Source organism: Protopterus annectens, chromosome 2.part1 (assembly GCF_019279795.1).
Source record: "Protopterus annectens isolate FY-2018-M chromosome 2.part1, PAN1.0, whole genome shotgun sequence".
In the NCBI taxonomy this organism is placed as follows: domain Eukaryota; kingdom Metazoa; phylum Chordata; order Ceratodontiformes; family Protopteridae; genus Protopterus; species Protopterus annectens.
This window is the reverse complement of record NC_056729.1, coordinates 480,464,403-480,479,601: the sequence shown is the minus strand read 5'-3', so window position 1 is coordinate 480,479,601 and position 15,199 is coordinate 480,464,403. Positions and strand designations below refer to the sequence as shown.

The 15,199-nt window shown below is 42.5% G+C and overlaps 1 protein-coding gene across 6 annotated transcripts in view; it reads right to left on the bottom strand.

The window, feature by feature from the left end:
- Nucleotides 1–15,199, bottom strand: part of INPP4B (inositol polyphosphate-4-phosphatase type II B) — a 4,727,932-nt gene that overhangs the window by 1,368,488 nt on the left and 3,344,245 nt on the right. For all 6 annotated transcript variants that reach the window (XM_044062266.1, XM_044062271.1, XM_044062267.1 and 3 more), the window contains one exon: nt 1,050–1,259. In XM_044062266.1, the coding sequence (XP_043918201.1) occupies nt 1,050–1,259 (210 nt within the window). The remainder of the gene's footprint in view (nt 1–1,049; nt 1,260–15,199) is intronic.

Sequence of the window (15,199 nt, the reverse complement as noted above, 5' to 3'; positions counted from 1 at the left end):
GTTCAGTATTTTTTTCTGCCCAGCTCTCCCATTCTTTTGCATTCTTTTATGTGGATGCAGATTCAGCTAGTTCTGTTGACTACACAATGAACTTTCCTTCATGACATGTATCAAAAACACTGAGCTTCATGAAATATTTTTCATTTTCACTGATTCATGAAAACAGCAATACAATATATATATATATATAACAATGTGACTTAAGGCAATAACCTTAAAACAATCTGTACCATACTCAGCTGGGTTTAAACCCTCACTCTCCATCTACACACTGTGTGATGCTAAACATATGTACCTTCAAAGAGTCTCTGTCAGAATTATATTACTTTGTACGATTCTCCTTGATATCCTGGTAATAACTAAAACTTACAATTGTCCTCCCTCAAATTTTATATTTCAGAATACAGTACATTAATTTCTCCTTGTGATGCAGACAAAAAGGCTGCTTCAAGCCACTTTCATTTCTGCACATGGATAAAGCTCTTTCTGTGGCCTAGGAAACTCAAGTTCAGTTAGTGAGCCTGACCAGATGAAGAGCTGCTCAGGGTTCACCCACTACACAGAGAAAGTGGCGGAAATCTCTAACAACAAGACTGGCACCTGCACATGAATGGGTTACAGCTTGTGCACAGTGCAGCAACATAAACAATATTTCCTGTCACACCATGATTACTCTCTATCTGAGATAAACACAACTTCTCTCTGATATTGCAGATGTTGCAGTGTGGAGGAATAGGGTATGAAGATAAATCTTGGACAGCTACACCTGCACATATGATGGCTCACCAGCATGCAACACTTGCAGACCCCCCCCCACCCCCGCACTGCCTGTAGAAAAAGATGTGGTTTCCAAAAGCATATTCCTCTCTCAAACGGGAAAGGTAGTATGATGTGAGCTGCTAATTCCAGGAAAGACAGAAAAATCGATTGTTTTACAGTTCATAATGTACAGTGCTTGTTAAGGACAGATTTAAAAAAAATGGGAGTATTTCTTTTCAAGACAAATCTAAGAGAAATTTAGCAGTAAGCAGCAGAGGTAAAATACGTACCCATTCTTCTTCATTGTATTCTGAATGATGAGGAATGGAATCCTGGCGTGTCACTGGAGGTGGGCAGTTCATCTGTTGTACTTCAGGCTTTTCCTCACTATTGCTAGGTTCTGAAGTTCTTCTGTTAGCACAACTTGGTCGTGCTGTGTATAGGGCTAAAAGGGCACTTCTAACGAGCTGATCTTTAAATGCGTGCACAAATTCTTCTGTCTGCATGAAAAACAGGTCAGACACCTCTTTTAGAATAGCACACTTCACCAGAATGACAGTATAATGATGAAAGTAGAACAATAGGAGAGAGAGGAGTATGTAGGATCAAGGTTTCATTACAAAGTTTTGACCTCTTAAAATTAATAATAACAGGGGCAACTTTATTAATCATTGCTGCAAACTGCAATCACTATGCTAGTCTTTAAAAGAAAATATGCATTACTATCTTTACTTAACCTTCATTAATAGCATGTAGTGCAAGCCAAGATAACAACAATGTTTTTCATACTTTAAGACAGAAGCTTTGAACCGAAGCATTGGCAGGAGCTACATACATCACTTAACTACTGAATTATGAAATGTCATTTTTCTGGTTTCCTTATATTCTCTTAATACCAGTTAATAAATAATCATAAAACAGGCATTTCCAAATCAAATAACATTTTCTGTCTGTCAGCTTAAAATTACATTGTTCTTGTGAATGGGCATTTTTTTTTATTTGGCTAAATCCTCATACAGGAAGACAAAAATATTTTGTAGAAAACTTAAAAAAAAAAGTTTTCATTTGTAAATCATAATATTTGAGTTCAGTGGATCCAGGAAGAATGGAAATTATCATCCCTCTGCCTGTATTATGTACAGTGCAGCAATGTCCTTGAACCCTGAGAAGTGTCCCTAGAATTCATAGTCATGTTGCTTGGAAGTGTAAATCACGTAGCAGAGACAAGGCAAGCTCCAATTCAATGTGATTCATAGACATGCAAAAAAAACATGGCCATGGATAACATTAAACTACAATTTGCATGACTATGAATTGCAGTTTTCTTAAAGCCATGTTACAAAATAATACTGTCAGAGTGAATGACACATGTTTAAAAGCAATTGTCTTACACTTTGCCAGGGTTTTTAAGGCACCATGTTCATGTAGAATAGAACTTGTAAAATGTCATCATCTTATCTCAACTACTTAAACAAGGAAGACTTTAAAAATATTTACAAAAGAGAAACAAAAGTTAATATGGTCAAAAAATAAGCAAATAGCAGATAGCTTTCAGACCATATCACCACTGCACATTTAATGCTGTGACACTCATATACCTCAGAAACTTATAATTGAATTATACATTCAAAGTCTCCCATTTTTATACCTTTTCTGATGGGCACTTACTTTTTTATATTGTTTTTGCTCCCATGCATGACAACCATCCAGTCTTGCCATGATTATGCACTACCCTGTCTGGGAGGGGGTCATCATTTAAACAGCTATGAGGGGGGTTTGTTCTGCTATCAGCTGGCTTCCCAGTTATTTTGAACTAAGGTCACTTCCAGTAGTGACAATAGTATGTGTGTCACTATAAGACCAACCTATGCCCATTGGTCTGTAATGAATGCACCCCACCATATACCAAGAGGACTCACCACCACAAGCTTGGGTGATCATACCCAGGTCTTTCCAAGCACTGTCTTCCCAAATCCTGATGGGCCCCTGCTCGTCAGCGGCCCTGCCATTAGAGCAGTGATGCAAAGCTGACCAAAAGTACCAATCCTCCACCCTAGGATGGGTGAGCCCCTCATCATTACATGCACCATCCAGTGCCCAAGCCACTAACTGAACTGGGGTAATGTGGGCTGCAGTTAGGGCTTTATCCCTTTACCCCATCAACGTAGGCTGAGTGGCAATTTTTGTCAGTTTCTTCTTGACTGATCATTTTTTTTAAATTCCAATGGATACTCTTCCAAAATATGCTTCTGTCTTTATTTTGCACATAATTAGAACATGCAGCAGATATGATCAGTTGTTTTTGTGCTGGCCTGCATGCATGCTCAAGTACATGTGCTTCAGTTAGAAAGTTCTTGTGGCAGGCAAATGCATAACCAAATAAAACTTTTAAACAATTTGCTGACAGATTTAAGTATAACATCAAACTGTTGCTTTATGAATATTAATTAGAAGTTATGTACCTACCATAACGTTCCATGTTAGTTGTCTTCTCTCGCCTTCTTTCTTGCTGGATGGGTTCGGAGCCGATCCTCGGCTCCGACTCGGCACTTGCTTTAGCTTGAGAACTCCTTTTACCAGCTCGAGGCAACCCTATATCCCATGATGCAAGGCGGAACTACCTCAGATCTCGTTTGGTAGCTAACCTACCCTGCTAAGGACTAACCTAACATAATTAGGAAAACAAGTTCATAATAAGAGTCCTCATATGAAGGCTCAGGAGGAAAACAACCTGATAGGAACTCTTCAAGATCTGTCCAGGCCAGGGGGAAGGAGGGAGGGACGCAAGAAAGAAGGTGAAAGAAGACAACTAACATGGAACGTTATGGTAGGTACATAACTTCTAAATGTTAAGTTGTCAATCTCGCCTTCATTCTTGCTGGATGGGACCGGCCCCTAGCACCTGTATCCCGGTGGCTCAATGGAACAGACTCTTGAGAACTGTGGAACCAAAACTGGCCCTGTCTCTGGAGGCCAAGTCTAACTTGTAATGAGAGACAAAGGTATGAGGCGTGGCCCAAGTAGCTGCTGCACAAATGGTATCAATGGGTAGTCTATCCTGAAAGGCTGCAGAAGTGGATAGACTCCTGGTTGAGTGTGCTTTTGGCTTAGAAGATAGCTGCTTGCCTCTGAGAGAGTACACATAGGAAATGGTGGAAGTCAACCATCTGGATAAGGTCACTTTAGAAACTGGAAGACCTATCCTGTTTTCTGCATAGGAGACAAATAATTGGTCCGATTTCCTGAATTGTTTAGTTCTATGCAAATAGTACCTGAGCTGACGATGGACATCCAAAAAATGAAGCTTCTGTTCAGCTCTGTCGGAATAGTTTGGGAAAAAGACTGGTAGATCTATAGATTGGTTAATATTGGTTTGAGACACAACTTTGGGGAGAAAGGACGGGTTTGTTCTTAAGGACACCCTGTCCTTATGAAAAACCAAGTAAGGGGAACGAATGCAGAGAGCTTGAATCTCGGAAACCCTTCTTGCTGAAGAGACAGCCAGTAAGAATATAGTTTTCCAGGTCAATAACTTCAAAGAACATGAAGCAGACGGTTCGAAGGGAGGTAGCATCAAGGATGCCAACATTAAGTTTAGATCCCATTGCGGAGGAGGATGCTTTATAGGCGGCTTTAGGAGAAAAACTCCTCTCAGAAAGGCCTTGCATAATCTATGAGACATAATGTTATTGTCATGCAAGCCAACATGATACTTGGAAATAGCAGCCAGTTGAACTTTAACTGTAGATGAAGAGGATCCTGAATGAAAAACCTCAGCCAGGAAATCTAAAACAGAATGTACAGGAGCAGTAAAGGGATCAATATTCCTGGAATTTGCCCAAATAGAAAAACGTTGCCACTTGCTAGCATAAACAGTCCTAGTGGACGACTTTAAAGAAGACACTAAGATGTCTCTGACTGAGTCAGAGATCATCGGTAGCCTGGCTAGGGAAGGAAGTAGAGCAACCAAGCAGTGAGGTTGAGAGAATGAATGGCCCGGTGCTGCTGACCCGACTGGTGGATCAAGAGATCCGGAACTGGGTCCAGATGCCAGGGCTGCACCAGAAGGTGACGATGCAGAGACGGAAACCAAATTTGTTGAGGCCAATAAGGGGCAATGAGAATCAACTTGGCCCTCAAAATGGTGGCTTTCTGAATGACTTGTGGAATCAAGGGAAAAGGAGGAAAAGCGAGAGTCTCTCAGGGGTTGGCCTGGAAGGGGAAAGAGGGTGAAAAAATCGGGGCACTTGTTGTTTTGAGGAGTAGCAAAAAGATCGCAACAAGGAGTGCCCCGCTTCAGAAAAATCTGATCCACTACAGATTGATTGAGAGACCACTCGTGAGGCATCAGAATGGATCTGCTCAGCCTGTCCGCCAAGAGGTTGGACCTGCCGGGGATGTGCGTTGCTATCAGAAACCGATGAGAGGAAATTGCCCATTGCCAAAGTCTGAGAGCTTCTCGACACAACGGATAGGACCTGGTCCCGCCCTGCTTGTTAATGTACCAGACCACGGACATGTTGTCCGTTTGTACTGCAATAGTCCCCGTGGGAAGAAAGTCGTTGAGGGCCTGCAACGTTAAAAGCACCGCTCTCATCTCTAGGACATTTATGTGCAGATGGTATTCTATGGGTTGCCACGTCCCGTGGACCATCCTGCCCTGATAATGCCCCCCCCACCCGATCAGAGAGGCATCCGTAGTGACTGTGGCAACTGGAGGAGGGGGAACAAAGGGTCGGCCCTGATGAAGAAGAGGGGAAGATATCCACCAATTCAGATGAGTTCTGCACGACTGTGTGACTAAGATTTCGTGCCTCATCGGGAGACTGTGGTACGACCACTGAGTGAATAGCATCCACTGCAGAAGACGCATGTGGAAGTGAGCCAGTGGTAGAAGAACAATGGCCGCAGCCATAAGACCTAGAACCTTCAGTATAAATCTGGCTTTGACCTTGCTGCTCTGCAATAGAATCCGAACGAATTTTTGGATGTCCAGAATTCTTTGATCTGTTAGTCTGGCTAACATTTTGACGGTGTTTAATTCTGCGCCTATAAAGGTGATAGATTGGCAAGGCCGCAGAGAAGATTTTTCGAAATTTACTGAAATTCCCAAACTCCTGCAAAGCTGCAGAGTGTAGTCTCTGGTCTGAAGAAGCTGACACCTGGTGGTGGCGGAGAGGAGCCAGTCGTCCAAATAAGGAAACACCTGGAATCCTTGACGTCTCAGATGAGCTGTGACCACTGCCATGCATTTGGTAAACACTCTGGGGGCTGAAGTGAGGCCAAAGGGCAGGGCTCTGAATTGGCAATGACTGGTCCCTAGCCGAAAGCGGAGAAACCTTCTGGAGTGCCTGTGAATCAATATGTGATAGTACGCGTCCTGAAGGTCTATAGAGCACATCCAGTTGTCCTTGCCCAGAAAGGGCAGAATGGACTGAAGCGTGACCATCCGGAATCTTGCCTTCTTGACAAATCTGTTTAGACTGCTCAGGTCTAATACTGGTCTCCAATCTCCCGTCCTTTTGGGGACCAAAAAGAATCTCGAGTAGACGCCGGATCCTACCTGGTCTGCCGGCACAGTCTGGACGGCTCTTTTTCCTAGGAGCTTTGAAACCTCCTGTTCTGCCAAATCCCTTTGACCGGGTGAGATGTCTGGAAGGGATTGTTGAGGTGGATACCTTCAAGGGGATTTTGTAACCCTCGGATATGATCGACTGTACCCACATATTTTGTGAGAGGGAATGCCAGGCTACTGGGTACAGCGAAATCCTTCCCCCGACTGCCTCCAAGGGTGGACAGTCGGGCAACACCTCAGGGATGCTGAAAGGGCTTCTCAGGAAGAGACTCCCTGTTGCCCTGGTTCTGAGGACCCCCCCCTGCCTCTAGGGCGGCGTCTATTATTGTTACCCCCTCTGCCTCTGGGGGTAAACTGACCACGTGTGTCCAGTGTAGCTCCTTGGGCTTTGCGGAATCACATCTTCCCTCCCTTCTGACCCTTGGGATATGGTCTAGAAGGGGTGGAAAAATGGACTCCAACGGCAGAAAGAGTTTTACCGTCCTGCTCACACCTGGTCAAGGTATCCTTCACCTGAGGTCCGAACAAAGCCGAACCATCAAAGGGGGTATTAGTGAAGGACGCCTTAAAGGGGTCCGCAAAATTACAAAGCCGCATCCAGGCTTGGCGTCTAAGAGCAACTCCTGTGCCTGCGGCCCTGCTCGCTCCATCGGCCGCATAGGATATGAGCCGCATGGAGGAGTTGGATAAGGAATTCAGGATTGCTAGCTGTGAGGCAATCTTTTCTTGAGCCCCAGCAGCAGAAGGATCCTGGACCACTTCACCCAGTTCCTTGAGAATATATCTTTGAAGCCTGGTGAAGTGACAAAGGTAGTTCAGCGAACGCATAGCAAAGGTCGCTGAAGAAAACATCCGCTTTCCATACCTGTCCATGGTCCTAGAATCCTTGTTAGGAGGATGGACAGGTACTGAAGGATCCGCCAGTTCCTTCTTAGTGGCCGCCGCCACCACCATAGCATCCACAGAGACGCACTTGGAAAGAAACTGTTTGTCCGTAGGGGCCGTAATAAACTTGGATGGTCTCCTGGGGACAGGTTCCACAGAATCTGGAGCCGCCCGCACCTTCCGAGCCACTACCTGCATAAGTGGGTCGAAAGGCGGAGACACCCAGGAGGTGGAGGGTCGGGATCCAAAAGCCTCCAGGTATACCGACTCATCCTCGGAGGGATCAATGGATGGCCAATTCCCCCTCTGTTTGAGGAGCTCAAGGATGTCTGAAAAGGAGACATCCTCAGAGGGGGATCGTGGGGAACCCTCCGACTCATCTAAGTCGGTATCAGATGTAGTAGACTCGGGGGAGTCTGTGTGTTTCCTCTTACACGTCCTCTTCCGAGGGGGTTCACCTGCCGGATCAGGAGAAACTTCGGAAGAGGAGGAAATTCCCAATGGGGAAACCTGGGGCGATGGATCCCTGGGCCTGAGAGCAAGAGGCTGGCAAGAGGTGTCTACAGGCACCGAAGAGGGAGGAGATAGAGGGATGGACCGTTGACCTGGCTCAGTAGCCAGGACACTCCTCATCACCTCAAAGGCTCCCCTCCCCGGGAGACCGGAATATCCCCGATCCGAGGATACAGGAATTCCCGGCTCCACTGAGAGGGAAGGCTCCGAGGCCGATGTCGGTGCCGAGCTTACCAAAGCCGAAGCCCCGAGAGGGAGAGCGGGGTCGGACAAGGGTCCGATGCCACTAGCCCCCTCGGAGCCGACAAGGGAAACCCGACGACCGGATCCCTCCAAGGAAGTTCTCAAGGAGGAGATCAGAGCCGAGGACGACGGAGCCGAAGGATGTATCGGCTCCAGCGCCGAAACAGTCGCTGTCCCGAGAAGCTCCGGCTCCGAACTCTGGTGTGGAGTCGGAGGAGGAAGTTCAAGGGGTGAAACAATAGCCGAAGTCTGCTGAGACGGGCTATGGAGCATTTGGGCCAGTGCCTGCGACTTCAACAGCCTGCTTACCACCCTCTCTAAGTCATGGTCAGCCAGCCTGGAAGATCTCGAAGATCGGCTCCGATGGCTCCGCTCCGACAAAAGAGGAGACCCCGGAGCCGAGTGGATACTCTGCAACGAAGGGGACCGAGATCTCTTTCGGGACGAAGTCATCGGAGCCGAAGTCCCCTGAATTCCAGATGGAGCCGAAGGTTTCTCGGCTCCGATGCTGGATAAGGTGGAGCCGACAAGGCCACAGTAGACCGGGTGTCGGAACCAATCGGTGCCGAACCCACTACTTTTGAAGCAGATAGATCGGTTCCAGCCGGAGCCGATCTCGGCTCCGACGGAGCCGGAGCCACCGGAGGAGGCTTGGATACTGTAGCCTGAACCTTCGGTGGCTTAGAAGGTTTACCAGACCCTGTTTTAGAGGGAGAACCTTCTGGCTTAAGTAAGCCACGGAGGATCAACTTATTCCTCCGTTCCTGCAGGACTCTCTGGCTAAAAGAGTGACACAAAGCACAGGAGTCCTGCAGGTGCAAAGGCCCCAGGTAAACACAAGAAGTGTGACCGTCTGTCAGAGACATTTTCTGACAGCACGAGTCACACTTCTTGAAGCCTGAGACCTTGCCTTCCTTTGACATATTTCTAAGGAAGAAGTCACACACACACCCCAACAAACACACACAATTAATCCCCTAACACACAGACACACAGGTAGGGATTAACCAATGGGGTCTAGGCCTAACTTAACTTTTATACAATTACCAAAGGAATTTAAAAGTTTTGAACTGTAAGGGAATAGGGTGGGCTGTAAACACACTACACACTAAGAAAGTGGAAACAAGGGGGAAATAAATCCCTAACTAAGCTTTTTTTTGACAAAAACTTACTTACCTCAGCTGGCAAAGGAGACCTCTTTCGCTAAGCGGCAAACGAGATCTGAGGTAGTTCCGCCTTGCATCATGGGATATAGGGTTGCCTCGAGCTGGTAAAAGGAGTTCTCAAGCTAAAGCAAGTGCCGAGTCGGAGCCGAGGATCGGCTCCGAACCCATCCAGCAAGAATTAAGGCGAGATTGACAACTTAACATTCAGCATATCTAAATATCACCTCATAAACTTTAAAGCTGAGACTGCCATGAAAATGCAGAAACAAAATCAAGATATTTTCTTTCCTGCTCACAAAGAATTTCACATATAGTTAATGAATATTCTTCCACAGTCACAGCATGCACAGCTGCACCACAGCTGCACTACTGGGTTCCCTGATACACTGTCACACAATGCTATACTTTTCACAGCTGAATGCTGTATTAAACTACTGTTTCAACCATGCAAAGTACTATACAGTGAGACAGTGCAGTGGATGCATTATTGTAGTACCACTGCATACTGTATTTGAAGAGGCAGAATGTTGTACTCATTCAACTGAAACATCAAAACAGCGTTTTTCTTCGTGAAAATATTCATAGGTTCATAGATCAGTACTAGGCTAACTGCCCTTGCGAGCCATTTTAAGTCTAGCCAATTATCCCTTGGGAGACTTGAACCCTGCACCTTGTGTTTGTAAGGCAAACACCTTAACTTCCTAAACTGCAGTGACAATTTTTCAGCATGATTTGTCTTTGGGCAGCTCTGGCTGTACTTATGAAAGTGTAAAATGGTTTTCCCCAAATTCCATCTTAATTTTCACAGTCACCTATTAGAAGATGACTGTTAGAACTCATCACAATGCAAAGTCTTTAAGTATTCTTAAGACCAACCGACAGAAATAATAGGAAAAGCCACAATATCATATACATTAAAACCAGTCTTAAGATGGACAGTGAATGCTTTACCTATCAAAACTGCATTATTTCTGTTGGGCAAGATGTCAGTTTTCATCTTAAATTATCGTTTGTCTGTTAACAAGTATTACATTAAACGTGTAATTGCATGGAGACAGTCTTCTGTATAGAGTACAGACAATTCAATCATTAGGTCCACATGAGCAAAATATGTATGCAAACTTTCACAATTCAGACAGTACCTTTTCTTGCCTACTTAGATTAGTTAGCATGTCTAAGTTAGTGAAAAATTAGTTGGATAGCTACTACAGGTACCTCAGCAGAGCCACTGACATCAGCCAGGTGGCGCTTAATTAAAACGCTGTATGAAAAAGCAATACATAGAACCTGCATTAAAATGTTTGGTGCAAGACGTATTTTCCAAACACCACTGTCAACATCGATATAAGGCATGAAGGCTGATCACAACTAGTCAAATTGTACAATTAAAAAATGTGCTGCACAATACAAGCATGACACTACAATAACAGATATGGAAACACATGGACAGTAGAATCAGCAATTCAGGAAGGAAACTGTGCACAGGTATATATCTATAAGAAATGTCTGAATATGAACTGTTTTTACATATTAAACGCTACAAAAACAAATCTTAATACCAACAGTTGCTCAGTAAATACTTTTATTAAAAAAACAGGTTAGTACTTCAACCCTAATTAAAACACACATCTTCCAACAAAGTTGTAAGAGAAATCTGACCATTTTAACCAGCAGAAACAATAGTCACAAACTAGCTGTTTTCTTATTGAAGAAACATAGTTGAAAACATTTTAATAACATCACGCAGTAACCCCCCAACTCATATCAAAGACCTAGATGTTAAAATGCTCTTCATATCAACACTATCATTCAAACTGTGTGACAGAAGTCTGATTTGCACTCAACAAGAGCTGAAACTATACTTTTTCCTGCCCAAAACTAAATCCTAGTCACCCCTCATTAATTTAACTTAACATGTCCTAATACACAAAATGTACCTTTTACAAAGGATTAACAGAGCACTGGCTGTCCATGTAAAACATTAAGCCCAACCATCTTTTGATAGCTTTCATAATCTGTGTCATTCTGTATCCATCTCCAACCCCCTGCTTACACTTATCAAGGCTATCAGAATTTGTCACAGATTTGGGATGCATGGCTAGGCTTAAAAAGACCCTTGTGGTCATTAGCCTAGCAAACACCTATGAACCTATGTCAGAGTAAATCATTGTGCTCCGCCATCTTTTTAACTGCATAGATATGCATCCTATGGCACAATTTCCCTATGAAAATTGCCTCACAAGTAGAGCAGATGACAATGTAAATAACAGAACTTGAGTTACAAGTGTAATGTCATCTGCCCCAAAGAGCTTATTTAAATGTGTAAATGTAATGTAAGGCTAGTGGATACATAATGACACACATTGTCAGTGATGCATTTCTTTACATTAGTAACAGATGTTGTATGGCCTTTAAAATAAATGTCCAACAGACTTTTAAGATTTCTTTCTCATTCACTGAAAACAATTTGAAGCACAATACACTGGCTCAGAAATTCCCATGTTGTTATCATGTAACACCTTCCAAGTCCTTTTTTATAAAAAGTCTTAACGGCTACAACATTGCATATATGATATCCATGCCCGTATTTCTGGAACATCAGAAAGGACACTGCTACTGTCATAAGTAGTTGTATCCCGGCACATTATGGGATTATAAGCTCCTTATGTCCTTCAATGTTAGTTACCTCATACCCATATCTTTTTTTATAGTATAAAAAGCCTGAGATTGCTTCTCATGACAGAAGGTGGTCTTTTGCCTTCCAATGGACTTTTTGGCTTGGTTTCTCTCTATATGGTTCTATCTATCTGTCTATCTATCTTGCAATCTACATTCTGGGGACTGAGATTGTTTCCATTGTTTTTTTCAAAATGCAGGCATAATAACTGCATTTCGAAAGTTAAGGCAGAGCTGGGGACATCTAGGGTTTTCCATTACCTTCAGTATGTCTGAAGACAGGAGGTAAGCATTTTTGTAAGTTAAGCAGAAATTTAAGAAGAAAAAACTGACCACAGTCAGGAGTTTGAACAAGATAATGTTGAGACCAATAAGTACTAAGCAAATCATTATTCAGACTATATATATATATATATATATTATATTCTTAACGGATCTGTTCTTCAAGAGGAAAAGACTAAGAGAACATTTATGTTTTTAGTAGACCAATTCAATTTTATACAGCAGTGGTCACTTAGATTAAAAGGAAGGAAAGTCAAGCTGTAGATTTTCTAAAGATTATTTTTGATTACTTTATCAAAGTAAGAATGATTATCAGACTGAGACACAAACCTAATGGGTTCACGAATAAAGAGAGATTGGCTGAGGTCATTTAAGGATTCAGGGAGGTCATATTTGACATGATGAAGAAAGCAATCATTACTATATTCAAGAAGAAGTGAGTTGGTTTTCCAAGTACAGGAGAGAAAGGGTCTGGAAAAAATTAATGAACATTAGAGGTTATTAGGAGATGGATGTTAAATGAAAAGAAATCTTACTGGAAAATGAATAAAACAACCAATGTTTAGTCAGTTTGGTGAGCATTAATTAAAATTAGAGAAAACGTCATGAGTTGGTATGAAGAGTGGAGTTTTAAGAAGGAGAAGATAGCCTTGCCCAACATGTTTAATTGATATTGTTATTATTTGTAACTTACAGCAAAGTTTAGAAAAAAAATAAAGCAAGGGTTTGAATGTGTGGTTTGAACTAGATTTTACATACTGCAGTGATGTCAATGTTGTTTTGGGTGACCCAGGGATGTGTAAAATCTAGTTTATTGCTTAACCCATCCTCTTTTAGGAAGCCAAACAAGAGAGTTGGAAAGTAAGTGAAAAGTGGGTTATACAGTATGTGGACACAAGGGGAGTTAATGAAGGGGGAGCAAAGGATTTGTGTCACCAGACAGAAGCAGCAGAAGCCAGAGGAAATGGAAGGGTAAGAATGTTCTGACAACTATGCCAGGCATAAAAATGTTGGCCATACAACAACATTTAAAGGAGAAAAGTAGTACATGACTTAAAATGATGAAGGAAGAAGGAAAGAACAAACAGGAAAGGTAAAATGTTACAAACTGTGCAAGGAGGGAAGGTGTAGATGGGTAAGTAGGGGATACAGGCTACTGTGGAACAACATATTGAGGTAGCAAGAGAGTAGAGAAGTACTTATGAGAATGGAGGAGGGCAAAAGAGTAATAATGGTCAAGTTAAGTGAAAACGTGGTTGTGTAGGAAATAAGTAAACGCTGATGGAATGACAAAAGAAATGATTGGGATGGTGAGCTCTGTATGGAAAATGAGGACAAGAGGAAGGCAGGGAGGTGTAGTGGAATGGGAATATGAGATAGCTGAAATACCACAATTATCAATAAAGTGCTAAGTTCAGTGAGAATGACAGGTGAGGAAGAGAAGAAGAAGAAGAAGAGAAGGTCACCAAGCTGCTACCTACACTGAGAAATGGGGACATAAAAAGTGAAGGGAAAAACATAGTTGCAACAAAACAGCCCTTTCTTGGTAGTAATCAGAAGGTAAAGAGGACAAGGACTGCAAAATAAGATGGAGAGGGAGGAATGAAGTGGGGTGGGAAAGCAGTAAAAGGACACCCCATTTCTGTCAGTAGGGATGTTAGGGGAAGATATTGAGGTAAGGGAATAGGGAGAAGGAGGGGTGGAGAACAAGAAACATATAATCAACCTGACACCAAGGTGGACCAGATGACTAAAGATTAAGAAATGAAGTGAAGAGGCAAGAGGAAGTGAACTACAAAGCTGCCATCAATAAGTAGACGGCTGAAAAGGAAGGGAAAGCAGGTGGATGGAGAAGTATATGTCTAAACTGTCAGCTTAATGGAGTACAAGATAAATACAAGGAAAAAAAGATGAGGGGAAAAAAACTATAGCACAAAGGTGTTGCAGTAGTCTATAGTACAAAGGTGTTGCAGTAGTCTAAAGAGGGAGAGGGAGTGTGAAATGAAGTCAACCACCAGGATGCATTTGAGGTGCACAGAAAAATTACATGATAAAGGAGGCAAAGAGAATTAATAAGTGTAACATCAATGTACCTAAACAGGTGGGTTAGAATACCTGCAAGGCAGAAAGAGAATATGAGTGTTAAATAAAACACCACTCTGCTGCTAAGGTGATATGCAAGTATGCTGAAGAAAAACAAGGCTAATAAGTGTATAGAAAAGGGAAACGGGATTTGCGGAAGAGGTGAAAGACCTGAAATTTCGAAACAGGTAAAAGGATAAGTTGAAATCTCAATCAGAGGTACAGTAAAAACAAGGTACTCAATTTACTTCATCATGGAATGTTAAGTAAGACAAATGCTAGATGAAATGTCTTCAGTAATATATGGCTGTTCGTAAAGAAATGAGTAGAATTCAATTAGATCTGAAGTGAAATGAATACAATATGTTTAATGCCATAGTGACAATTTCCTGAGGGCTTTGTTGGTATGATGTTATGCCCTGTAACTATAAAGTAGTCGGGAATATGGGATGGGTAGGATAGAAGCAAGGTGAACATAAATGGAATTTCCGAATGAGTCCTACGCAGGAAAAAGCATCAGGCAGATCACCATGTGCAGAAAAATTAATATCAGAATCTGATATTTTAAATCCAAGACCGACAAGCTAGTAACACACATGAATCAATGAATTATCTACAACAGACAAATCTGTGTCATGTGAGTAAATAATGCCACTAAGGGATCTAGGAATCAACTGAAATATACACAAGCCTTTGGGACCAGTGCCAGACATATTAAAAAGGTAGTGGAAAAATACTGGACTTTATTAACACCAGTTTTTTTTTTCGAATATTGTTTCACCACAATGCATTTTTTTATATAAAGGGGGAGATCTTTGTCACAAGTTTTTTTTCATTCTGCAAATGACCAAAGGTATATGATAGCTTACATTCAGATGTGAATGGTTGCAGTCCCTGTGGCCACCGTAGCTGTTGTAGTGTGGTATATAAAACTGAAAGCTTTAGTATAGTTAATAGTGTAATGATATATGACAGTAGACATCTTATCACGTGTTCCTCACAATATGTGATTTATTTA